This window comes from Microtus oregoni, unplaced genomic scaffold (assembly GCF_018167655.1).
Source record: "Microtus oregoni isolate MIOR12 unplaced genomic scaffold, Mior012 000166F_ref0000362, whole genome shotgun sequence".
Taxonomy (NCBI): Eukaryota; Metazoa; Chordata; class Mammalia; order Rodentia; family Cricetidae; genus Microtus; species Microtus oregoni.
In genome coordinates, this window is record NW_024544821.1 from 731,208 (window position 1) to 759,122 (window position 27,915).

The window sequence follows — 27,915 nt, forward strand, 5'->3', positions numbered from 1 at the left end:
AGACGGGAAGATTCCTCAGGCTTGCTGGCCAGCCTACCCCGCAAGTTTCAAGCCAAAGAGAAAGCTTGTCTTAGACAAAGGGGAAACAGCAGCTCAGGAACTATAGCTAAGATTGTCCTCTGGTGGCCCCCCCACATGCGTGTGCATGTACACACACACACACACACACACACACACACACACACACAGGATAGGATCTTTTTTATAAAAGAGATATAAACAAAAATATGTATGCATCAAACACTCAATGGTGTATTATATTCTAAATTATGTGGTGGGGTTTTCTCACTGTGTGTGTGTGTGTGTGTGTGTGTGTGTGTGTGTGTGCATTTGCATGTGTGATGGTGTTTATATATAAGCCAGAGGACAAATTTTGGGAATCTGTTCTCTCCTTCTACCACCTAAGTCCTAGGGATCAAACTCAGGTCAGGTTGGCATCAAGCATCCTTACCCATTTGTTTTGTTTGTTTGCTTGTTTTTTAAAACCATACCACCCCACCCTCTGTGTGTGTGTGTGTGTGTGTATGTGTGTGTGTGTATGATTTTTCTCTCTCATTATATTTATGTCTCTGTATAAATGCAATCTGTATTCTTACAATATTCTTAAGTGAAAATCTTGACTTAACTAAAACACAGAACAAAAAGATCATCAAAGACTTTTTTCTGGTATTTTACCTCAACCATCTGTACCCTTCCATGATGCAGCCTGTCTGGCCTTGGGTCACTGGATTCCGTGTGGATGATGGACATGTGCTGACCCTGTTTAAAGGAAGCAGGCATGCATTAGTGCCTTAGTTGGGATATATTGATGTTAGAACAGATTTCTGTGTTTATCTACATTATATGAAACACCTGGCCCTAAACAGTTCAGAACTGGCTGGGTTAGTGACCTGCACACAAGTGAATAGTGGCTATTTTGTTATGTTTTCACACAGATGAAAACTACCTTGACCAAAAGGGATTTTAAAATATGAAGAAAGAATAAGAGCTGGAGAGATAGGTCGGTGGTTAGGATCACTGGCTGTTCTTCCAGAGGACCCGAGTTCAATTCCCAGTATCCTCTTAGAGGTTCACAACATCTATTATCCGGTCCCAGAGGATCTGCTGCACAGATCCTGTGCATAGACAAACATGCAGACGAAACACTCACACACATTAAATGAAATGCTTTTAAAAATGGAGAAGAGTATTCATTTTAACCATCCTTTGTAATTAATGTGGGAAGTGCATTTCATTGCTGCCAACATGATGTGCTTTGGTGGCAGCTTCCTGGAGAGCGCAGTGGTGGAAGAAGGGTTAACAGAGCCTGGCTTTGCAGCTACTATGCTCAGCATATGAAGAAGAGGAGTTTATAGATGAAGGCATGGGCCCAGGGCTCCAGCCCGGCCTGTGGGTCTGGCCACCTTCTCTCAGGTGTTCTTAGGACTGCACGGGCATGTCCGTGCCCTGCATTAACAGCTCCACCCAAGTCACACATCACAGCCCAGCTGTTCTGTGTCAGCTCCAAACCTGGAGGCAGCCCATTCGTGAGAGCAGAACATTATCTAGGATTGCAGATCACTTCAAACCTTAATCTAAGGAACATGCCCCAAAGGCTCTTAATTACAGAGGTTTAAAATACAACAACAAAGAAAAATTCCTGTGAGCCTAAATGATTTCCGTGTCTGAAGTTAAAATCAAGGGGGGATTTTGATCATTACCTCCCAGAGCATTCCAAGAGTGTGCAGTTAAGTCCTCTGCAGTAGAGATTGCATGCAGCAGTAGCTGCAGCTAGGAGCTGTGCTTCAGAAAGCAAAGCTGAAACCCTGCGGTGCTGTGGGGATGGGACTTTTATTACATAGCAGCTTTCCTTATGCAACTCTCAAGTCTTTGTTGCCCATTTACACTACGCTCTGCTAAAGTTCCTTTGAGTTTTTACCACAATTCAATACATTTGTTTACTGGTCAAAGCAAAAGATGGCTGAGCAGGGCTTGCACACAAAGATCTACCAAGCACACGGGGCCTTTGCCATGAAGATGTGTGTGAGGTTTGCTGGCCCATTTACAGTGCAGGGTGCAAAGAAACCTTCCTGGAAGCTGGAGTTGCCAGCACCCATAGCATCTAAGGCAGAAATGGAGGTGGGGATGGAGCTCATAGCAGGTGCGAGTTCCTGGGTTACATCTCCAGCAGCCCGCTTCCAAGGTAAGCAAAGGCAGATTTAGCTTTGGGCTAGGGCTCCTGAACCCATATCCAAGGATTTGTCCTGTATTCTAGGGGTGCCATGAAGAATGAATTCAAAATCATTTTTGAGACTAACTTGAAAGATAAAACCATAATAAAACACGAGCCAGTTTCAAAGATGAAATATAGCTCCTTTGGGAGGGGAGAGGGGAAGCCCTTTGGGCAGGAGTGCTATGTTCTCTAAACTTCATGTCAGTGTCTTCAAATCACAATTCAGCCTAACATTCTGCACAACCCTGATTATGGGCACAGCCCTGGTTATGGACACGGCTTCTCACTGCTCGGCCCACACCCTAGTACCTACAGTAAGCTGTACATCTGGCCGCTTTTCCAAAGGAACCATGTCGCCAGGTAAGCCAAAGGACTTGGCTTGGTAGGTGAGGTAGCCGCCATATGAGGAAACCTGAAATTGAAAGAACAGTATCAATAGCACTGAAAATGACCAGGCTGATGCTAACCCAGTTGTCTGGAAAGACGGACATCTGCAAAGACACTCTGGGAAGGATGGGACTAATGCTGCCTTCATCGCCTGCTTATGTCATTTTCAGCATCCTGAAAACCATTAACACAAATGTGTTTTATAAGTGGGGATGTATTTTTATTAAAAAGAAAAAGTAACAACCATATTATAACAAACAAGATATTTTCCCTTCCATGATGGCTAAACAAAAATTTGCTTAATCCAAAGAGATTCCAAGAAATCTATTAGTAACCAGAAGAAATTGGTTTATCAGTTGCAAAATAAACCTCTAAAAATAAATTCTAAAAACATCCCTTGAAAGCAGATGCTGACTATTCCCTATGTTGTTATAAATTTTGCTGGAGAGAGAAGCCATGATCACCTGCTACCTCAGAGACACAGACCGGACCAGCACAGTGTGACGTTGGTGGCAATGTGGCAGTGAATGGTCATAGTTTTCTGTTAACTGGGTCTCCTCTGCTCCTGGTCTACCCCCTTTGAAATCGGCTAGGAACGAGGGACTGAGGAGAGTCTGTCAGCAGCAGCATCTCAGCTGAGAACAAAACGCTGCTCGAAGGGAGAGCAGGAGAGCATCTCTGGGGCCCTAGTCATGGAGGCTTCTGCTAGGACCTGCCCCCTGATAAAGCTTCCCAGAGCTGTGTTCTCAGGGCCTGGAAGCATTTCCATGAGACACATAGGCTCATCTAATTGATTTTAATCACCGTCTTTTTGATAGACCAAGGGTGGCTTTTAAAATATGAACATAAATTCTGAAAGTCTTCTCTAGAGTTGTGGTGGCTTGAAATAGGAATGCTCATCATGGGCTCAGGTATTTTGATAATTGTTTCTCTACTGTGGTGCTGTTGGGGGGTTGTGGAAATTTTAGGAGGTGTAGCTTCGCTGCAGAAAACACATCGCTAGGATGGCTTTGGAAGCACATCCCTTCCCTACCTACAGCCCTCTCTCTATTTCTCTGTGTGGTTGGAGACACGATCTCTCAGCTTCCCGCTGTCATGCCTCTGCCAAAACAAATCCTTTCTTCTAGAAGTTGCTTTTGGTCATGGTTTTATTACAATAACAGAAAGGAAGATCACACAGGAGAGTTTCATTGTCCTTGCCTTGAGTGTGGGCTCAATTCAGTGACTCATTTCTAACCAGTTAATGAGCAGAATAAAGCAGAAAGGAGATTTGATCTTTTCCAAAGTTGAGTTTTAAGATTTTATGACTTCTGTCTTGAGTTCTTTCATTAATTATTGCTATCATTCTTCTTCCTCAGTTTGTAGAAACCAGCCATCATGCCATGAGGGCCCGTGAACAGTCCAGGACGATCTCATGCCATGAGGCTCTGTGAGCAGTCCAGGACGATCTCACGTGATGAGTATCTGAAGCTTCCAGCCAGATTTAGCAAGGCACAGAAACCTTCTAGCTCCATGGTAGTGGCCTTAGCAATTGACTCTTCTAGTTCCAAGATGACTAAGCCTGGCTAATATCTGACCACAACCCCAGGGGAAGCTCTGGGCCATTGTCTCCTGGATCCCCAGTCCACAGAAACTGCAGTCACTTGTCCCCTTAAGCGGCTGTGCAGTACAGATGGCCAACACATGTGAGGAGCCGAGGCTAGTGGCTGATGGGTCAGCTGGAAGAGCGATTCTGGGCACATGAAAGTGTCAAAGTTCATAGTTCTTCATCCAGAGTTAGAGATCTGGAGCCAACAGTTAACGAGCCCTGAGCTAACTCACAGACATTGAGTTCATTCCTCAATGACTGATAATTTCATCAATTTTGCCTACATAATAGAATCTCTGTAAACACCTTGTTGTTTATTTAAGCCACACGAGATATGAAATTATGACATCCTGTGAGCTGTGAAATCCTCCCTTTCTACCATCTCCTCTTATGACAGACTTGCAGCCTATACCACCTGATCGTGTTTCTACACAGGGACTGGACTGGACTCATCGTGGCCGGGCTCTGTCACACAGCATATGCTTCTCACTGATACGATCCTGGAGGAGCATCATTAAATACACGTGGTCCTGCTTGTGAGAGTCTAACTGCCATGGGGCCTCTGCTTCTTTTAATAACTCTGTGAGTCACTTCTCCTTCTCCTGACAAGGAGCCTTTCTGCTGTAAAACAAAGGCTCCTCCGCAGAGCATCTAAAGGCACCTGGCTCATTTGCAACAGCTATTATTTAAATGGTTTTATATTCCCCCAGAGGAGAGCTCCTTGGCAGGAAGCACGAATTGAGAAAACCATCATACACGACTTCCTTTTCTGGGAACTTGTGTAAGCGGGACACACACGTGAGGTACCTTTGCCACCCGCTGTGTGGCAGGAGGCAGGGCATCTCCGTCGACATTGCCTAACTTGTAAACGTTAACTACCCGACCTCCCAGATCTCCAGGAAGTGATGATTATGCAGGGACAGCGGAGACCCCAGAGGGCTCAGAAGGACATCAGACCATGTTACCTTGTCACCTAGGTAGGAGGGAGGTGACGCCCAGGATGCACTGTGGACTGATGATGGCAGCTCCTGCAGATCTGCAACCATGCTGTTGCTGCCGGGGTTGAAGGACACAGGGACATCAACTCCATCTGCTGTCTCGAGACGCCAGCCCATCATGTCTACAAGCTAGAGCACAGTAATTGTGGCTTTTAGAGTGGTGGCTGCATCATCATCACTGAAAGACTCACACAATGACCACCTAGCTGCAAAACTTTCCTTTGTGTATCTTTTTAAAATGCTATCTATTAAACTCGTGTAGTGTGGAGTTTATCAGTGAGTCATACCCCAGGTCCAACTATCTCACCTTGAGTCTGCCCACACTGGGCACGGCAGAGCTGTCACCTAACTCTGCTTCACTTCTGACCCAGGGAGCACGGGACCACATATATGTGGGCTCTGTCTTTGTGTTTTACCACATGCCTTGGTTTCTGACATGTGGTGGTTATTTACTGGATGTTCAAATAATCAAAAAGTAAGTGGATGAATAATAACTTGTGGGCATCTTTACAAAGTGAAGTCAAAGGCTGGAGAAAGGGCTCAGTGGTTAAGAGCATTGCGATTCTTGCAGAGGACCCTGGTTTGGCTCCTAGCACCTGGTGACTCACAACAACCAGAACCACCAGTTCTGGTTATCAAATGCTTTTTCTGGCCTCTGAGGGCACCTGCACTCATATGCTATACATCCATACATGCAGGTACATGCACATATACATAGATGATAAATAAATCTTTGAAAGATGAGATCCACATACAGAAGGATATAGAAGGAATTCAGGGGACCCTCCCCATCACAGATGGGCAATTTCTTATGGATAGAGTCATGGAAAGGGGGGAGGGGAAGGGTGGACATCTTCAGTTGTGTAAGCACTGGTGGCTCCGTCCGGCTCCAATGAGGAATTACAATTTAGTGATTACATAGATGATCCTAGCAAACTAAATGGGTAACAAAATAAAACCAAGGGCCATTGACCCTGGAAAGGGACAGGAAGGAAAAAGAAGGGGTTGGTAGGAGCAGGAGAGAGGGTAGAGAGGGAGGGGAGGGAATAACCAGAATACATTCTGTACATGAAGAATTAACTTAGATTTTTAAAAGGTTTTTGACAACATTTTAAAAAATTAATTGTGTTTTGGAATACAGTAGCCCAAGTAAAATATTTCCTTTGTCACTGAGGAAACCAGCTCCATTTAGAGGGGAGGAATAACAAAGAATTGACAAGGAACACTTAGGAGTAAGCTGTGATGGGTAAAAGGGGAGACTACAGAGCAGACTTCCAAACTATGTTTCCTTCCACAAACCAGTCCACCCTCCACTCAGCAAGCAGTAAAATATGTAAAGCAGTATTACACAGAAACAGTACGCATGATGCTACTGGATCGTGGACTAATGAAGTTGATAAAGTCTTAGTTTTATAAAGTTAATTTCAGAAGTAGACAGAGAGGGAGACAGCTCAGCGGGAAAGTACTTATCTCACAAGCATGAGAACCTGAGTTTGATCTCCAAGAAGCCACAGAAAAAGCTAGGTGGGGCAGCACACACATGCAGTCTCAGTGCTTGGGAAGTGAAGGCAGGGGGATGCCAGTCAGTCTAGCCAAGGCAAGATCCAGGTCCACTTAGGGATTACCTCAGAGGTGGAAGTGGAGAACAATGGAAGAAGACATTTAACATTGACCTCTGGCTTCAACACGCATAGGCACACACCCTTCCATATGGTAAAACATTTGAGAAAGAAATTTTAAAAGGAAGAATATAAAAAAGAATGAAGACTGTGTTATTATCACCATAAAAACATTTTGTAGGGCTGGAGGGATAGCAGAGACTAAAATGCATGCCACACACACACACACAAGGTCCAGACTTTGAATCCCCAGAACCTATGTAAAGGCTGGGCCAGCAGGGCAGCTCACCTGCAATCTCAACCCTCAGGAGGCAGACATGACTGTTGCAGAGCAAGCTGGCTGGCTGGAGCATCAGAACTGGCAAGCTCTGGTGTCAGAGAGAGCCCACCTCAGAATGCATGGCGAACCATGACAAGGGAAGCCATCCAACATTAGCATCTGGCCTGCACATAACACATGTCCAAGCACATCCACAGATATACACGAACCCAGGCATGTACAAACACACACCCTCCATGCCTTGAGTCCCCCAGCTAGCCTCAGAGTGGGAACTGGTGACCACAAAGACCAGCAGATGTGTAGAAGGGCAGAACTTTCAGCCCATCCCTAGCCTTCCCATAGGTCAATTACCAGTTACGTTAATAACCAATAGCCATTGACTTAATCAATCATATCTACATAATGGGAGCTCTATGAAGACAATGAAGAGCTTTGGAGAGCTCCTCAGTGCTGGGAGGGCTCAAGGGAGTGGCATATCAGAACTTCACGGAGATGGAAAGTTAGTGTGTTTGTGAACCTTCTGACGCTCACCCTGTAGATTTTTCTATCCAGATGTCTGTCTTGATATCTGTCATATCCTTTACAATACAACAAATTCTATTCATTGACTGAGTATTTTCTAGGCATCTTCTATGTTCCAAATCCTGTCCAAGGCCATGGTATATGTTAAGGAGTTCACATTCCACTTATGGAGAAAGGAAAGACAGTAATTTTTAAAGTTAAAGGTATAATATGTTACAAAGTGTTAAACGCTATGAAGAAGTCAAGGGCAACGATACAGATACTGACTAGGATTATCCATTTCCAGGGGGAGGTGGGAGAAAGCATTCTGAGCATGTGACATCTGATCAAAGACCTGAATAATCTGAGACACACTCACGATGGCATCTACGGAGACAGTGCTGCAGACCAAGGAGCAGCGAGGTTAGGAATACTGACCAAGAACCCAAACACACCTTAGATCTTCGCTTGTGTGAACTTTGACAGTCAGTAGTCACTCCAAAACAGAAGCATGTGGTGCAACCTTTTGGACTGGCAGGGTTTAAGTAGAATGATCCTTTGCGACACACTTGGCATTCTGGGCCTTCCACGTTTTCCTGTTAAAACAAAACATGAAGAGTGAGTCCTGTAAGACACTCTAGTATCAGGAGACACAGAGACAGCACTGTGGGGCTGTAAGACACCCTAGCATCGGGAGACACAGAGACAGAACTGTGAACTGCGGGGCTGTAAGACACCCTAGCATCGAGAGACACAGAGACAGAACTGTGAACTGTGGGGCTGTAAGACACTGTAGCATAGGGAGACACAGAGACAGAACTGTGGGGCTGTAAGACACTCTAACACCGGGAGACACAGAGACAGAACTGTGGACTACAGGGTTGTAAGACACTCTAACATCGGGAGACACAGACAGCACTGTGGGATTGATGGCAGGAGAAGGGCAACTGGTCCAGCTTCCCCCACCTGCAACATCTGCTAGGATCTGAATCCCACCTGTAAGTTTTTGGGACCTGTGGCAGGGAAGATAACCTTGGGTCCTCATCCAAGAACAAATTGCAAGAAAGATATGAACCTCCTGATGCTATAGAAAACAGTTCATGTTGATTTTTCTAAAGGGATTTGTCCTTATTAACAGATTGTCATAGGGAGAGGGGTGGGGGCTGTAACCTTTCTAAAAGATGAGAAAGATCTTTCCTTCATTACGCCTATGAAGGGAGAGGGTAAGTACAAAATGCTGCATACATCACAGAAATCATCACAGGTCAGTTCCCTGGAAAAACTCCCAAGCATCACAGGACTTGCTTTACCTTGCACACACAAGCCCCAGTCCCTGGGTCACACACGTTGGGCTCAGTCCCGTCTCTGTGACAACTGCAGGGGACACACTCAGGGAAGTGGTGGAAGCCAGGAGCACATCTGTCACACCGCTGCCCTGTGATTCTAGGCTTGCACCTGCACAGGAAGAAAGGAAACAAAACTCCCATCACTGCTCTGTGCACGACTCTAAAAGGTCTCCCTGCCTCATGATAGGACAGTTGCTGAAAGACACCAATCACACAGGCACAGGGGCTGAGTGTGGCTGCTGACACCCACAGAAAGCCAGTGAAGATGCCACCATGGGTGACCTGTGACCCCTGGGTCAGAGTCCTTGCTAAGGGTTGGAGGTGCAGAGATGTGTACACCGCTCCCCCAAAGCCCACAAGTAGAAATGTGAACAGTACACACGGGTCTACCCTAGAAGAGCTACCAGTTTCCCTGGGGGAGCTAACACCTGGGCTGATCTGGAATGCTGTAGTGCTGGTGTTTCAGACAGAAGGAACACAGTAAGAACACCACCGAGTATGTTCATGAAGCACATGCCTGGTGTCACTAGAACTGAAGCCCAAGAGGGGATTGTCAAACCTCAGGTCTGTAAAGTTAGATGAGAGTTCAGTTGTCATCCTGAGTCAGGATGGCTTGATGAGGCGCCTAAGGAGGAGAGGAAGTGGCTGGACCGTGTGCAGGGTGGAGTCGAGGAAAGAGTTCCAATCAAACGCTACCAGGTCATGAGCTAGCTTGGGGAAGAGGGTTTAGGGTGGGCATGAGAATGGTTTCTAAAGTGTTTTGGGTGGAGGTTTCTGGGACTTGCATCTTCCATGAGGTGGGAGAAGAAGAAAAGATGAAGAGTTCCAGGTCTCCAGCTGAGTATACGACGAATCCGAGACCCCACGGAAGCCAAGGAGAAAAGGAATCAGTGAGGAGGAGCCTGTGGGCAGGAAGTAGCCAAGGGAAGCAGATGGCAAGAGGAGCCATTTGGGGCAAGTCCAGAAGAGAGGGACCGTGAGAGCCTGAGCCCACAGACACTGATCCGTCAGTCACCAGCAAATGCAGCTGACACATGGGGTGAATGAGAAAAGGTAGACCAGAAGGACAGGACTCTGAGGCTCACCATATAGGGGACAGGAGAAGGGGGACTCACCATGTAGGGGACAGGAGAAGGGGGGACTAACCATATAGGGGACAGAGGAAGGGGTGAGCATGCTGTGTGCTCTGTTCCTTGTCCCATACCTAAGTGAGAGCAGCTGCTTTTTAATCAAACATCTGCTTATAACCATAGAAAGGGGTTTTGTTAATAGTGAGAATGCATTCAAGCAGCTTAAACTCCAGCGCTATGTATGCTGTAGCTCACTGTGCAGGGGGCTGAAAAAACTCATCCCCTTTACAATCAGTTTTCACATATCTGCGGAAATGGATTGTTGCATTGAATAAGACACTGTGTGAAACCCTCAGGATTGCACCTTGCACACTGGCATGTCTCTGTGATGATTCCTGCTTAACCCTGGCCTAGAGGAGCACACGGCCCAGTGGGAAGAGAGGTGCATCTAGAACCACACAGGAGGAATTCATAAACGTTCTGCTAGAAGCAATCACTCTAGTGCAGGGCATCAGAAATTTTGAAAGGGGATCAGAGAAGCTGGATATGGACCACCTCACTCTCCCCTCAACTCCACACAATCCTATATACACATACATACAACCTACACACACACCCCTATACACTCATATCCTACATACACACACCCCCACACACATGTGAGCCTACAGGGGACACTTCACATTCAAACAACAATTTCAGGTACTGCAGGGACATCCACGTTCCTACAACAGGGTCCTATGGAAGAAGAAGGCATGCTGTTGGAAGCACAGCTGCTGCAGTCTCAGTGTGTTGACAAAGGAAAGCATGGATGCCTGTTACAGCCAGGGCAGTCAGACAAGACAGAAGGGAAGCTAAAGTGGTCTCTCACTCTCTCCCTGTTGCCTCCAGAGCCCTTGTGAACTGATGGCATGGGAGGGGATGGTGGGAAACCACACCCATCACCCTGGACCTAGCTCTGAGCTGAAAAGACACAAGGCAGCAGAGAGCACACAAAGGGAGAAGAAAACACAAATAGGGAGTTGTGGCCCTGGAACTGTTCTCAGCCCAGCCCAGATGGGGATGACAAGTCCGGGTAAGCAGAACCTGAAGAATATAGAATCTATACTCCAGAGGAATTCAGTGTTTGGATCCTGTGTAGCATCAAGTAACCACAGGAATCTGGTGATGTCATGACAACCAGGAAGAAAAAAGAAACACCCACTCCAAGATCTGGCTGATTATCTTCTAAAGCAACCCGAGTCAGCCTGACCTTACACCTGTCTCCCAGGAGACCAGAGACAGGAGAGCTGTGCTGGCTGCTGCCACCTGGAGAAACGGCAGGGCCGCTCTCGGGATGCTGGTCTATGAAGTCATCTCTGAGACACTCGGCGGGGGGCCCAACATTATGTAATAATATCTGCCCACATGTGTGCGTGGGTGCCTGCAAGCATCTCATAGGAACTGGTCCAGATGCACCAGAGAGAACATTGTCTTTCTGTTATTAAATACTGCAGTTTCTATCATCTGATTGTCATGTCAAACGTCAGTTTCAACCTGCAGTCCAAGCTTTACCATGTCATTCATTCCCTCACTGGAGAATTACCGATGGCTTCTACAGTCACATCTCTGTGTCAGGGGACCTGGAGGGAGCAAGGCTGAACAAGCCAGTCTTGACATCAGCACAGTTTCACTGAAGACATGGAGCTGTAAGAAATTAAGTAATAGTATAAGAGATAGGATGACTAAATATTAAGTTTGCTTGTATTAAAAAAATGGTGGCACTATCTCTGTGACTTTTGTGTCTCATTCTTCCTGTGAGTTTTCAGTTTGCAACACAAACTCTTTGAAGGACACAAATAATCTGAAGGTAGCAGAAGAGTGACGTGGGCGTGATTTTTTTTTAATCTGTTGCTTTCATTGGTTAATTAATAAAAAAACTGCCTAGGCCCATTTGATAGGCCAAACCTTAGGTGGGCGGAGTAAACAGAACAGAATGCTGGGAGAAAGAAGCTGAGTCAGGGAGTCACCATGATTCTCCCCCTCCAAACAGACACAGGTTAAGATTTTCCCTGGTAAGCCAGCTCGTGGGCTACACAGATTATTAAAAATGGGTTAGATCAATATGTAAGAGCTAGCCAATAAGAGGCTGGAACTAATGGGCCAGGCAGTGTTTAAAAGAATACAGTTTCCGTGTAATTATTTCGGGTAAAGCTAGCCGGGTGGCGGGACTCTCCTCATACAACAGAGTGGCGCCCAACGTGGGGCTAAATCCACTTAAAAACCTGAGAGGACTTAAAAAGAAAAAAAAATTTTAAGACAGCTATTTGCTGTTTATGGGTTGCGTGCCGCAAAAAAAAAAAAAAAATTGTCCTGACTCAACAGCAAAAAAAAACTGGCTGTTTTAAAATGGAACATTTGGAGTAAAGTGCTATGGCTTGCTTAATGGCAATGTGAACTGCTGTGTGCCTGGAACTGTGTGTGGCTCAGGGGCACCAAGTAGATCTGAGACAGGAGCGGCTGCTCCATACTAAATGGTGCTAACCTCAGACAAAAACTACCGTAATTACCGTAATAACAGCACAGTTAAGGTTTAGACTGGGCAGGACACAGGCAGTACTGTATTACCTGTACATGATGCAAATTAAGTTATTAAGAAGTACTTAACATTTTAAGAAATGCTCCTGGAAAGTAAAAAAATTACAGATTCACAATAGGACAGATGCAGACCACTAAATGGATCACAGTGTTGGATGAATGTACATAGGCTTGAGAGAGAGAAAAAAAATAGAGAAAATAAAGTTAATGACCTTAAAAAGGGGGGGAGGAGTAAAGTCTTTAAAGAGAGAGTACAGATAGTTATAGATTAAAAGAAATAAAGAAAAGCCACGTAACAATGGAAAATTCACAGAGAGTCTGGATTATGTACATTGTGTTTTCTTTAAAATTTTTGACTGTGAAAAAGCTAAGTACAGAGAGACATTTCATTATATGGGCTGCCCAGTGGAACCAGAATGGATATCATAAGGGTATTATGACTTCAAAATTTGGGTCTAAGGATATGATGCTTTGGAGAGGGTCTTCTTTTATTTTCACAGAAGATGAGACCCTGTAAATTGCATCTATCCCAATATGGTATGATAGACCACGCCCTCCTGAAAGGTTGCTGTAAACACCCTCAAAAAATTACTTTGCTCAACTGCCAACTGAGACGACCCTGGCACACAGATTATACCATGAAAGACCTAATTAACAACGCCCCCATTCAGCAGGAAGCAGTTTGGAGAGAAATAACTGTGCCCATATTCCCAAATATTGTTTATAAATGTCCTTTTACATTTAAAGGGGGATATGATATAGGTATAAATAATTTGCATTGGTATGGATTTTAAGGTTAATTTTGTTACATGTATATACATATTTCTAATCTTGATTAAGATTGTGATTATGTAGTTCATTTTTAAAATGTAATGTATAATTAGAAAATATAGGTTGCTAATGGATAATCATCTATAATAGTCAAATTTGTAGTCATGTTAGTTAGATTTTCTAGATATATAGAAATATATTTCAGATAGATAGGCATTCTTCATATCTTTCAAAGACTGCACAATATGGCATTTAAAAATGTTTTAATGACTTAGGGCTTTTCTTGACAATGAGACACGTCTGCTCCTAGCAGCACCAATCTACTTCAAGAGGAAGATGGGCATTAAAAAGGCTCGTTATTGAGTTTGATAACTATTTGGGTAAGAAACTGCTCTTGCCTGGACTGATGCACAAGCTGGACACAAAAAACCTGCAGAGAGAGGACTACTAAACTTGCCTAAAGGTGAGATGATCTTTCGGGGTTCCTGATTCATAAAAGTCTGCGAGACATTCTGCAGGACACAGCAGATAGTGACTAAACTGTCTTTAAAATTTCCTGCTTCATAAAAATGTCTGCTGGATACTATGGGCCTGAAGGCCAAAGATGGATGCCCCAATGGTACAAAAACTTTGGGTGACTGTCCAGGCAGTGAGATGTCTCTGTCATTTCTTGAGTTTGGATTTCTTATTTGCTTAGGTAATATTATATCCTTCTGGAGTCTTTGATGGAGTTGAAGAATGGATAGTTATAGTTTTCCTTAGTTATGATAAAAGATAAAATAGATATAAATATTGTAACTGTAATTCTTGCTTGATAACTGTTTTGCTATATGTAATTTTACTATGTTAAAATGAAAGCCTTCCTTTTTGTTTAAACAGAAAAAGGGGAAATGACATGGGAGTGATTTCTTTCTAATCTGTTGCTTTCATTTGTTAATTAATAAAGAAACTGCCTAGGCCCATTTGATAGGCCAACCCTTAGGTGGGTGGAGTAGACAGAACAGAATGCTGGGAGAAAGAAGCTGAGTCAGGGAGTCGCCATGATTCTCCCCCTCCAAACAGACGCAGGTTAAGATCTTCCCTGGTAAGCCAGCTCATGGGCTACACAGATTATTAAAAATGGGTTAGATCAATATGTAAGAGCTAGCCAATAAGAGGCTGGAACTAATGGGCCAGGCAGTGTTTAAAAGAATACAGTTTCCGTGTAATTATTTCGGGTAAAGCTAGCCGGGTGGCGGGATACAACCCCGCCGTTCCTCGTACAACAGAAGGGGGACAGAGGCCTTTCATGGCTGGAGAAGTGAATGTGTACATAGCTCATAGAGGAGGAAACTCAGAAGGGAAGAAGTTAGAGTAGGTGGAAGCCAGACCGCTATGGAAGACTGGCCTTGATGCTTGAGACAACGGGAAACTGAGGAAGGTTTTGATGAAGGAGTAGTACGAGGGCAGTGACTCTGTGTAGAGCCCCATGTCACGGAAAGATCCCCCATACAACATGGCTGGACTGACCATGCCAGCTGTCATGATGAATTAGTATAGGTTTCCTCATTACAACATAAGCATGATTGAATCACTGTACCCAAAATGAAACATCTGATAAAGTCTGAGCAATGAAACAAAACACGCATGCACACAGCAAACAATGGTCATTGTGAAAACCAAGTATGCATAAGCATCAGAAACCACAGGTTTGTGTGCAAAGGAAAGACACGGGTGTGTCACGGGGATAGCTCCATGCCTACCTTTAGTGTAGTGCTGTTTACAACAGCCAAACAGCCAGAATCAAGCCACGTGCCCATCAGTGGTTGAATGGGCAGAGAAAATGCAGCATGTATACTGAGAGGAATACTACCCAGCTGTGAAGCCTTGCCGTCTGTACAATACCATGGACAGAAGGGAATTGTGCTAGGTGAAGCAAGTCATGCATGCAAGTCAAATATGCCATGATCTTACTTAGAGATGGAACTTAAAATTGTAGAGTCCAAAGAAGTTGAATGTGGAATAGTGATTACTAGAGGCTGCAGAGGGCAGAGAGAAGGAAGGGCTGAGAAAAGCATAGTCAACAGGCAAAGTGCTAGTTATATAAGGAGAAAAAGATGGTGTTTTGCTCAAAGCAACCAGAAGAGAAAAAAACGTGAACATACTCACTATAAGTCCCGGTTTCTGGCCTCCATCTTTGGAGGCCCTGCCCCTGTGCCCGCCAAAACTTGACCCCTCCCCCGAGGACGGACAAGGTAGCTGCCAAAACCTTGACCACTCAGCCAGTCTATTTAAACTGCTCCCTGGAAAGTCCCTTCGTAGTTTTCCTCGTATCTCTCCCCGCCACCCCGTATTCACTTCACAGCTTCCTGGTTCCCCTCTGGGCCACCCAAGAGCGCAGGAATCCCATTAAACCTGGACCTTCTTTAATTCAGCTCATTGTCATTTGGCTTGATTGGGATTTTTGCATTAGCAGAGAGCTCTCATTATGAAAATTCCTAACACTCACCATGCTTAATATGATGTCTGTGCCAATTACCTGGACTTGATCACTATACAATGTTTTGAGTTGAAGCATCAGTGTAAGCATAAATATACAGACACCATTTATTATAAACACATAAATATAATTTTAGGTATGAGCAAATATTTAAAATAAAAATTCTAAAAGTCAAAGGAATCAGAAACATGCATTTATTGGTACTGTCCCAAGTTCGATGGACTAACAACATTCCATACCAGTGAGCTCTCGGGAGGAAACGGATGTTAAACTCCTGGTATGGTTGGAAATTAGCGTAGTCCTCTTGAATTAGGGGTCCAGAGTCTCCCCAGAGAAATGTGTAAGACAGCCTGGCTCCAGGTCTGTGTAAGAGATGTTCAGCCAGGCTCCAGAAAGGAAGTTTTGCTTTCCTTCTCCGTTGTCATGGTACCAGACAAACTCCTTGTTTGGACAGTTGTTTGCTTATTTGAATGAGTGAATAAATAACCCCAGAGGAAAACCAATCAGGAGCCACTATTGGTCCAACATGAAGTGGAACAGGGACTTAGGAAGGGAGTAGTCAGCGGGCAAGGACAGACCCAACAGGATGATCTGTCCCGCACCAGAAGTAGACACGTGACTGGATATAGGGAAACTGAGTTTTAAAGTCTGAAATCTTGGTATCTTAAAAATAAGAAAGAGGCCATCATCACTCAGCAGATTAGCTTGAAGTCTAAGAGGAGAGGTGGCTTGAAAAGCTTGGACGGCAGGACTATAACATGGGGTCAGACTGAACATAGAATCTGGGAGCTAAGGATCCGCTAAGAGGGAGCTTTCACTAAAAGTTCTGGAAAATAGTATCTTGCTTGTCCACTTCCACATGACATGGGCATGGCAGAAGATACCCAAGGGACCCCCACCTGCCACCACATGCCACAGGCAGGGCAGACACCACTATGAGGAACAAGCGTGTGGTGGGAAGTCGGGAAAGAAAGAAGTGAAACCATTTGTGCACTTGAAGAGAGGCAGAACTGGAGATACTAGGGCGAGGAAGAGCCTGCACTGCCCCCTGAGGCCATGGTGAGGTCCTGGTCCATGCTTCAACTGAGGACCGTGTCTGGGTCTGTGGCCCTGTGGTAGCAATGTCTGGTCTGGGCTGCTACCTGAGGCAATGCTAATGTCTGAGGGCTGTGCAGAGTTGGCCCCACCCTTGCCTGGGCAGCATAGTAGAGCTGGCCCTGGTGACTGGAGTGTAGGAGAACTGTCCCAGAGGGCATGAGCACCGGAAACTGGCCCCACCCCTCACCTGGGCAGTGTGAGAGAACTGGCCCCAAAGTGGTGAGAGCAGGTGAGCTGGTCCCACTCCTTGCCTAGGCAACACAATAGAACTGTTCCTGGTGGTGAGGGTGCAGGAGAGTGGGAGGGCTGACTAACTCAGCTACCACCCAGTCCCAGATCCAGGACTTTAAATTGGCCCACCCAACATCTACCCCATCAGCACATGGAGGGACTGGTCCTGAGACCCAAAGCTGAAGGACCTCCATGACACGGGCGAGGATTCAGTATTGATGGTGCAGCAGAGGCCTCTGACCAGGCCGATGACTCATTGCAATGAATACTTGCAAGGAAAACTGGTAAACGCTATACTGTGACACACCACAGCTACCATGGTGACACTGTTTGTTTTCTTTTGGTGAGGGAGGTTGCAAGGGTAGAGGGTGGATACAGAGATAAGGAGGGACAGGGAGATGAATGGGATTGGGGTGCATGATGTGAAATTCACAAAGAATCAATAAAAAGTTTAAAAATATTATTTCATTGGGGGCTGTAGAACCAGCTCAGTGGTTATGAGCATTTACTGTTCAGTCATAATTACTGGAGTTCTGTTCCCAGCACCTACATCACGAATACCTGTAACTCCAGCTCCAAGGGATCCAATACCCTCTTCTGGCCTCCAAGGGCCCCTGAACACACATATGTACATATACCCATACTGACATAGATATATACATCTATACACAAACAAATCAAATCAAATCTTAAAAAGTGTTTCCATTATATATCCGAGAGGACAGGAGCCCCAGGACTCAGGAGACGTGGTCCTAAGTGAAGCTGGTGGGAGAGTCCACATGGGCTCATTTGTAGTGAAGCAATGATGACAGCCAGTAGGGATGAGGTGGGGACTGTGTGTCTGAGACTTTAAGCCAGCCAGAGGGTGAGTCCCATAAAACAAACAGCCTGAGGGGGAGTCCCAGCAGGCAGTTTCTACCAGCAGTGGTCCCAGCTTCCTTGTTTGTGCCACAGATTAAGAATCCTCCTAAGGCTATTATAATCCCTGGAAGCATTTCAAGAGTCAAATAGTATTCATTTTCCATTACTGAAAGCAGGTAATTCTTATTTCTTCTACTATTCTATTTTATTAAATCCACACAAAAAGCGGAACTGTGTTTTAGCGGCCCACGGTCAGAACTTCAGTCTCTGGGGTTGGCCAGATAGACACCTAGAGCTGACACAGTGTTGTCTGGATGCCATCCGAGACGGAGCAAGAAAATAAGATCAGAGGTTTAAACTTAGAAGCAAGGTCAGTGATGATTTTGCTAAGTTTCTTAACGCACTGGAAACTGGCATCCAGGATGGCAGGGCGAGCTGTCCTGTGTCTGTTCACCAGTTACTCTATCAGAACTCAAGTCTCAAGTCCAAATGGATCAAAGACCTCAACATAAAGCCCACACTGAACCTTATAGAAGAGAAAGTGGGAAGTACACTTGAAAGTATTGGCACCACTTCATAAATAGAACCCCAGCAGCACAGACACTGAGAGAAACAATTAATAAATGGGGCCTCCTGAAACTGAAAATTTTCTGTAAAGCAAAGGACACAGTCAACAAGACAAAAAGACAGCCTACAGATTGGGAAAAGATCTTCACCAACCCCACATCAGACATAGGGGCTGATCTCCAAAATATACAAAGAACTCAAGAATTTGGTCATCAAAAAAAAAAGCAAATAATCTAATAAAAAAATGGGGTACAGACCTAAATGGAGAACTCTAAACAGAGGACTCTAAAATGGCTGAAAGACACTTAAGGAAACATTCAACATCCTTAGCCATCAGAGAAAAGCAAATCAAAACAACTCTGAAATTCCATCTTACACCTTTAAGAATAACCAAGATCAAAAACACTGATGATAACTTACACTGGAGAGGTTGTGGGGTAAAGGGAACACTTTTACATTGCTGGTGGAAATAGAGCTGGTACAACCCCTTTGGACGTCAGTGTGGCAATTTCTCAGAAAATCAGGAAACAACCTTCCTCAAGACCCAGTAATACCACTTTTGGGTATATACCCAAAGGATGCTCAATCATGCCACAAGGACATGTGCTCAACTATTTTCATAGCAGCATTGTTTGTCATAGCCAGAACCTGGAAACAATCTAAATGCCCCTACACCAAAGAATGGATAAGGAAAATGTGGTACATTTACACAATGGAGTACTACACAGCAGAAAAAATAATGACATCTTGAAATTTGCAGACAAATGGATGGATCCAGAAAACATCATATTGAGTGAGGTAACCCAGACCCAGAAAGACAAATATCACACGAACTCACTCATAAGTGGCTTTTAGACATAAAGCAAAGAATTGTGGATGCTTACAGTCATTTACAATAATTTTAAAGCAGAGTAACATCTGTAATGGCTCGGCTTGGCAGGAAGGACAAACTTTACAGTGTCGGCAGGAAATACAACAAAAAATGTTAATCTTTTAAGTGTTAATTTTTAAGTGCTGTGGTTTGTGTTTCCACACTGGTTCAGCTCTCAGCAAGCCCTGTGCTGCTGAGAAAGGCTGTGTCTTCCCTTAGTGCAAACACCAGGGGTCACTAACCATTCTCTTTCGCTCTGGGTGCCATTACACACCATTGTCCCTGCTGCCATCCGGAAATCTCCACTGCACAGGGAAGCAGCTTTCACACAAAAGTCTTTTACGAGAGTGGGGAGATGGTTCAGTGGGTAAAGTTAGCAAGAAATCCCGAGTTCAGATCCCCAGCACCCTCAGAAGCCAGGAGTGGAGACAAATGGACCTCAGGACACACTGGTGGCCAGCCTAGCCCCATGGCTAAGCTTCAGGCTCAGTAACAGATGGGATCTCCAAAACTAACGTGGACGGTGACCGCAGAAGGAACTTGAGGTTGAGTTTTGGTCACATACACATATGTGCCCACACTTGCCAGAAAACATCATATAAACACCATGCACACAAATACATCAAAAAATTCATGAAGAAAATTTTTGTAAATAAATTACTATTTTAAGCAATTAAATGGTTTTTCTGTATAAACATGGGAATTTGTGCAATTTACAGTGTATAGGGAACTGCTAAAGTTGTTTTGTTTTTTAATGCTACCTCTAAGGACTCTGCTAGGACAAAGCCATATGATCATACATTGTAATGTTTCCATCACGTGACGTTGTCAAAGAGAGCAGCTTCATATTTATCTAAGCATGACACCCATCAGTGAGGTCCCTTTGCCAGCCAGAGCTGTGAGATATCCCTCGCTCCCAAGTTAAGAAACTTCTAGTCAGTTAAACTACCATTGCTGGCCGTGGGTTGTTAAAATTCCTCAGGATATTTTCCTAAAATGCTGTGCTCAGCATACCCATCTATTGTCTCCTGCTGCTTTAACTGGTGTTAAGGGTTCTCAAATCCCTCCTTCCTGGTTGTGTCAGCAGTCCTGGGAAACCCTGGGGTTCTTCTCGCCAGTGGGGAGGTTTTCGACTGAGCTGTCTGAACATCAATTCTATGGCCACTTCTCAGCTCCTTCACTCGTTGCTTCCTGTGATTAAGCCCAGACATCACTAGGAGGCCCATGCCTGGTCGCTGACTGGTTAGTTGACTCAGGCAGGCCTAATGGTTGTGGTTTCAAAGTCTTAGGATGCTCCATGACTCGCTCTTCTCTCAACTTCCATACAATGCCTCCCTACCCACAGGAGCTGGCAGGCGCCAGACAACTGATGAAGGTATGGGGAAGGGTTCTTCCTTGGAGAGCGAACCATTGCTATAATGGAGAGTTGAGCCGTGTACACCCAAGGTGTGAACATGAAAATACATCTTCGTAGATATAATTAAGATGGAGCTATCATAGGATTTGCTGGCTACTAAGCCGGTCCGATTGGTGTCCTTATAACACACATACTGGTTGAAATCCTTAGTATTGGATAAAAAGGAGAGAGCAGGCTGAGTAGTGGAATTCCTCAGCCCTGTTTCCTGGCTACAGATGTATAGGATTAGATCATTTAAGAGCCTTCCCCAGCATAATGGACCAGATTCTGTTAACCCCTTTCTCTTTTTACTTACTCTTGTCAGGGCATTGTAACACAGCAACAGGAACAAATAACTAATACAGTCACCATTTCTCATCCATCGTGCGCTGGACCACAGTGGTTCCTGAAGATGGCCAACCCTGCCTGGTTCCCCACAACCAATAAACCCTGCTTTGAAGGCCTGTGATGGCTAATTGTGTCAACTTGACACAGTCGAGAGTCACATGGAAAAGGACTGTCTAGACCAAGTGGAGACCCCTTTCCAGACAACTCTACATTATGCCAATGGACAAACAAAGCCAACCATCAAGACAGTGGAATCCTGGCACACACATAGCACAATCCTATTGTGACAATGTGGTTGGGTATGTGGGCAAGGCTGGTAACTGGTAGCCTACCACCTGGGGCTCTGCCTGGCTGCCCTAAATCTGGATGGACAAAGCAATTTACCCACCAAAGTCCATTCTTTCCGAGAGGCTCCATCCTGATGCCATCACTGTGCACAGGTGGGAAGTGAGGAATGGGAATGACCAGGCTGTGCCCATATGACAGGATCTGGCACACTGGTGTGCCATGACTCACCTGCACTGCCCGCTGTTCCTGTCACACTCAGAAAAGGCCGCCTTGACAGTGCCTTTCCTGGAGCAGTTGCAGGCTTCACAGCCAGCCAGGGGGTGGAAGTTGAAGGCATTCACCTCACAGACTTCACACTGGGGTCTGACTGTGCGGGGTGGACAGAGGCACTTCCCCGTCACCTCTTCACAAAGGCGTCTGCCACAGTTGCAAGCTGCCGAGGGACAAAGAGACACTGCATAAGAGTTGGACTATACAGAACTGGGATTTCCTGGAGTTCCCGTGGAGTTTGGGAACATGTTTTCTTTCCCCTTGTGTGGGTGTCCATGCTGATCTAAGTCAGTCAAACCAAGGCTCCCAGGAGAAAACAGTGTGCGGCCCCCAAGTGAGGAGCAGCTGGACTAACTGGCTCTAGGCTAGACACTCCACAAACCTACCAGGCTGCTGGCATCCCATTCCAACATGAGCCTCCAAGTAGGGAACGACATTCCACAGCCTCCCAAAGCCCTGCAGGTCCCGGGCCCATGGTCAGCACAGTCTACAGCAGTGACATTCTTGTTTGTTCAGACAGAGTGTCCCGTGGTGCTCCGCACACCTGTAGCTCTCACTGCCACTGGCGGCATGGGCTGAGCCAGGCATCGGACCACAGGGTAGCTCTTAAGTAAAAACACGAGGGTTCCTAATTTAATGAGTATACACCCATGAGACTTTGAATGTCCTTTCTGAACCAAGTTTTCATTGGATCACATAACCTGAAAAGGACTTTTGAGAGGAAAGGGAGCAAGTTATCCATATGATAAGTATACACTCACATTTATGTTAAGCCCTTGAGCCTTGCCGCTCAGACCACAGTGTGTAGACATGGGGCATGAGCTAGCCTGCATGTTTATAAAGAATACAGGGTCACTTACGCTTGCAGTGTGGAAATCCATAGTGGCCTGTTGCACAGCGCGTACACTGCCTCCCGATGACGTTGGGCCGGCAAGGGCACTGTCCGCCCTCAGGATTGCAGTGCTGGCTGGCAGCCCCAGCAGGGTGACAGTCACAAGGCAGAGCACCGTTATGGTAAAAGGCTACCAGGGACCTTGCCGCATTTTTACAGAATCCAGAGGCTGCCTGGGGACTGTGAAAACAGAACCACTCATAGTGATAACCTAGGATATGCGTCTTTCCTCAACTTCCCTTTCCGACTGGGTCCACCTGGCAGCATCTTTGTGGGTGGGGCGTTGAGCACTGGAGTTTGGGAAGAAGTGAAAAATGGCCCCACTGTGGTTTCAGCCAGTGACAGCCACCCTGTCCCCAAGGACTGCTCGAGGAGAAGGCATCACAGGAATGGCCAGTGGGAACCTGGTGTGAAGCAGCTGCAGGACAAGCTGCGGTGTGGAAAGATAATGGAGACGGGATGACGAGCTGAGAACTGTCAGCTACTGAGCCTCACAGTCGTCCAGCCAGGCCGGTCATCTCCCAGATAAGGGACCTTAGCTGTGGTCATTCCCGAGAATGAGTGGTGTGGAGCAGATGAGATGTGGGGCCTTAGCTTTTACTATCACTGTACAAGAAGAGCCCGTCTTCAGGACCTCTGGAGCTCCTGGCTCCTTCTAGAAGCTTCTAGGGGGCACTGGATTCACAGCAGAGCCGGTATTGGGGCTGTTGTGCTCTTAGCACCTAGGGATGAGAGAAGACAGGGCACAAGGACACGGCTCTGGACAGTCTCCATCACAGAGGTGATTGCCAGGGAAGGGGCCCTGGGTAGGATCTTTCAGTATATACAGCAGCCAGTAGGAATTAGCAAGGTGCAAGAGATTCTCCTAATTGGTCCCTAATCCCGAGGTGAGGGTAGGCCTCTGCTGAGTTCAAGGTTGATTGTGGTCACCTTGCTCAGATGGTACATGTCGAGGTCTCTCACTGAGTGGTGGGCACAGTGAACGGCATCACCTTCCTGAGACACCAGCCCCACTGCTCTCCTGGGTGGTGGGGAGAGGCCGACTCCAGGTCAGACTCTTTCCAGACCTCCAGCTTGGGATACAATCATGCCAGAGCCCTCCCACAAAACGACACTCACTCAATATAAAAACTGTCTCCTCCACAATTGCTGATGAACTCAAAGGACTTGTCCACTGATGTTCTGTGAAGTATTTGGTAGTCATAATTCTCCGCCGGCACCACTAGAACACGGACCTAAAGGAAAGCCAAGGCCAGAGAAGGAGGAAGAGAATGAGCCCACATCCTTTCCTGTTTATCCAAATGCCAGCAAGATTTACAAAGCAAGCACAGCAGCAAACCTGAGGTGGGGTAAAGACTCAGTGCAGTTGCTAGGGAACAGTGGGCACAAGCAGGACTCTGGAAGCATCTGCTCCAAGGAACAAGGAACCCCAGTGCTGAGTGGTGGTGAGTTCAAGGTACCTAGCAGAGCCTGTCGGGGTGACTGGGGCATCACATGACACATGTGTGGGACTCCTGATTCTCTGGGGGCCACTGCTTTATATTTTAAAGGTAAGCAAACTAAAGCTGCGGAGCCAACAGGGAACCTATTATCGTGGCCTTCCTCTGAAGTTTATTTAGTATTTGTGATGTAAATGAGAATGTCCTGCATAGCTCATGTATTTGAGCATTTGATTTCTAGCTGGTAGCACTGTCTGTGGAGGTTTAGGAGGCATGACCTTGTGGAGTTTGTAAGTCACTGAGCCAGGCTTTGAGAGCAGAACCCAGTGAACTATTCCAAGCTTTCTAGACATCCTTAAGGAAATGCTGAATTAACTCTGAGAGAAAGAGAGAGAGAGAGAGAGAGAGAGAGAGAGAGAGAGAAGAAGGAGGAGGAGGAGGAGGAGGAGGAGGAGGAGGAGGAGGAGGAGGAGGAGGAGAAGGAGGCACAGGCACAGACTGGAGGGCCACAGAGCAGAACAAAGTGAACTCTTCCTAGCTTTCTAGACATTCTTAAGGAAATGCTGAATTAACTCTAAGCCAGGCTCACTGGTCAACAGGATTTTGTCAGGTACAAAAGTAGGTAGAAGATTCTAGAAAAGAGCACAAGAAAGCCTGCTGGCATTGTCAAAAATGGCAGGTCTGTGAGCTTTTGAATAATGACTATGGCCAGAGAATGAAGGGGTGTGGTGATATTGTGTTTATGCTTTAACAAATACAGCTTGCCTGAAGATCAGAGTGTGGAGTTAGCCACACTAGTAGCCATAAAGCCAGGCAGTGGTGGCACACAGCTTTAATCCCAGCACTCAGGAGACAGAGGCAGATGGATCTCTGTGAGTTCAAGGCTACACTGGGCTACACAAGATAGAATCTGTCTAAAAGAAACAAAGCTGAGCAGTGGTGACTTACACCTTAGTCCCAGTACTTGGGAGTGGAGACAGGAAGTGGTACGGCTGGGCAGAGAGAGGAATATAAGGTGGAGGATTCAGTCTGAGGAATTGTAGAGACAGGATACACTTTTTCAGCTGAGGCGTTAGCAAGGTAAGAGTTGTCTGTGACTTGCTCCTTTCTCTCTCTCTGATCTTTCAGCATTTACACCAATATCTGGTTCTGGGTTTTTTTTTTATAAAGACCAATTAGAATAACAATTAGTGCAGCAAAGGGGGAACATGGGACAGAGGAGGCATGGATGAAAGATGAACTAGAAGCGGGCAGTAAGGGCCATTAATTCCAGAGTGAGGTGGAATGACCTCCAGAATGAAGTGGATGGACCAAAGAGATGCAGGTAAACAGAGTGAGGACCTGGACCAGAACGAGGTAGGTTCATTAATAGGAACAGATGAGAGACCCTGGAGAAAGGTCAGGCAAGTCAGAGGAGACCCCTGATGGTCAGTTATTGGCCTAGAGTGCAGGCAAGATCAAGAGTGAGTTCAGAGACACGGGTGCTATTCCCACAAAGCTGGAACAGACGCACTAGGCACAGATGATGTTCACAGGGATACATCACAGGGTCTCAGAGTGGATCCTGGGGACATCGACATATGGAGCTCAGGGTAAGGAAGATCACTAAAGGAGGACATGAGAAAGTGACAGTAACCAGGAGGGTAGAAGTTTCACAGAGCAGCCAGTAGGGGCAAGGAGTAAGCGAAGGCTGGGCAAAGGCCAGTCACTTAGTCTCTGTCATTCCTATTCTCCTGGCTGTGATTGTCATGTGGTTTTATTTTTATGGGTTTGTAAAACATACTTTTTCTACAAATAACCAACTTCTCCACTAAACAGAATTAATTCCTAGGAGACAGTACTGGCAGGAGCCTAACATACAATGGCTGACCAGGGAGCACACTGAAGGCTAAGCAGAACGCACCAGCGTTAAGGACTTTCCTTCTGGAACCTTCACCGTCACAGCTACCTCTGCTTCTGGGATGTTGAACTCCACCTGGCCATTGGAGATCACTTGGTTCCGGCAGCCGAGTAAATGAGGGCAAAAGGAGGCAAGGAAGGAACCTGAAGAGGGAGTGGGACAAGCTGTCACACTGCTGCAAGGACAGCAGCAAGCACATGTCATGGAGCCCGCTCATGACATCGGGAACAAGTCATGGAGTCCGCTCATCAAGGCTGCTCACCTGACCGTGGTCTTCCTCCATCCACAAAGACCTCTATGGGGAATGTTGGGTGTTCTGTTTGATAAAAATGGATGACAAAGACATGTTGGCCCGGGTGTGGTATCAGTCCTCTCAGGGTTACTTGATTCTAAGAGGACAAAAAAAAAGGGGGTGGGGAGACTCTCAAACTGAAGAACTTTGAATGGTTAGGACATGAGATGTTGCTATAGTTAGTTCCTACAAAAACTCATGGCGAGAATTAATTCTTCAATGCAGTCTTGAGGCGCAGAGTTTAAGAGACGCAGTTAGATTATGGGGCCAGAGCCTGGTAAACAGATTGAAGACACGTACAGAAGTGAGTCCTTTCCCCACAGGGTGGGATCAGAGTGAACTGTTAGAAAAGCACCCTTTTTCTCTTGAACAATGGCTACTGGGACACAAGTTCAACCATGTGGCACCTTCAGCCGTGTTATGATATGCTAGGGATCCTCGCCAGGTCTTGTACTTGCCGGCCTCTAGAACCATGACCTAAGTAAAACCCTTCTCTCTGTAAGTTCCCCAGCCTCGGCACCTTGCTTCAGCAGCTCTACAAACAGGCTAAGCAGCTGAAGCAAGCTCGGTGTTGAGAAGACAGCTGCCAGATTCCTACAGACGCCTTCAGACAAGTGGTGATAGCAGCTTTGTTTGCAATCACACACAGCGAGAATTAGATGCAAACCAAATGTCTCTCACCTACAGAATAGAGAAACTGAGGCACAACCAGACATTTGGGGATGATTAGGGAAGGAGGCTTGGTTAATCATGCCAGAAGACTGGCGGTTAGTTATGGTTTTCCTCACCCAGCACTCTGGCTGGCACTTCTGGGTGCCAGGGCTGCGCATACACCAACAAGTGCTCAGGCAACTTTCATAGCCACCTCAAGCTCTTGAGCGCATGCGTGAGCCCCGGTGCGCATGTGCTAGGCAGCCTTTAAAAGCAGGACACACCCCCTCCCTGCTCTCTCCCTGGTCCAACTTCCTCTGCCTCTGCAAGTGTCCTCTCTCTTAATAAATTCCTACAGTGGGTTTTGTGATCCATCCTCACTCGTGCCGGGTAATTTCAGTGGTATTTATCAAAGCCAAACACACGACAAAGCAGTTACATGCCTGGGTACATGCCCAACAGAAATGTGCAGTGTGTTTGCCGAAGAACTAGATAAACACGCTGCCAGCCATGGGACTCAACACATGAGTTTGTGTAAGAAGGAGTAGGCTCCCATTTTTTGAGAAAACTTTTGATTACATGACAAATCAACATGATGCTCTCCTTTCCCCAAATCAAGCCATGCCCGGCTTTCTCTCTGTGTCTCAGACCTCCTGGGGAATAACCGCTGCTGCCTTGAGTTAGATTCTCCTCAGGGCCTGCCTGAGGTCCACTATGCAGGCTAGAACACATGGTTCATGTTAAGACAAGCCAGAGCCTCTCGGCAGACAGGAGGAATTCCAATCAGACCAGGTTAAACCAAATTAAATGCCCGTAACTAACAGACGGTGGTCCCATGTGGCCGGGAGAAGGGGGAAGACAGAGGAAGCAAGCGCACGCAAACCTAAAACCAGGAGTGTCCTTTCCCTAAATACCCTGTGGGGGTGGTCCTGACCCTCCCAGGGGAGGGGTCAGCGCTTGGCAGGCTGGGAGTTGGAGTCCAA

General features: G+C 46.1%; 1 protein-coding gene across 2 annotated transcripts in view; it reads right to left on the minus strand.

Annotated features, from left to right (window-relative positions):
* Window positions 1-27,915, minus strand: part of LOC121445218 (laminin subunit alpha-3) — a 221,174-nt gene that overhangs the window by 74,784 nt on the left and 118,475 nt on the right. For both annotated transcript variants that reach the window (XM_041647241.1, XM_041647240.1), the window contains exons 28-37: window positions 26,252-26,378; window positions 25,993-26,132; window positions 23,770-23,885; window positions 22,619-22,830; window positions 21,717-21,921; window positions 8,896-9,040; window positions 8,041-8,181; window positions 5,153-5,314; window positions 2,526-2,624; window positions 676-759 (exon numbers count right to left, since the gene is read on the minus strand). In XM_041647241.1, the coding sequence (XP_041503175.1) occupies window positions 676-759; window positions 2,526-2,624; window positions 5,153-5,314; window positions 8,041-8,181; window positions 8,896-9,040; window positions 21,717-21,921; window positions 22,619-22,830; window positions 23,770-23,885; window positions 25,993-26,132; window positions 26,252-26,378 (1,431 nt within the window). The remainder of the gene's footprint in view (window positions 1-675; window positions 760-2,525; window positions 2,625-5,152; window positions 5,315-8,040; window positions 8,182-8,895; window positions 9,041-21,716; window positions 21,922-22,618; window positions 22,831-23,769; window positions 23,886-25,992; window positions 26,133-26,251; window positions 26,379-27,915) is intronic.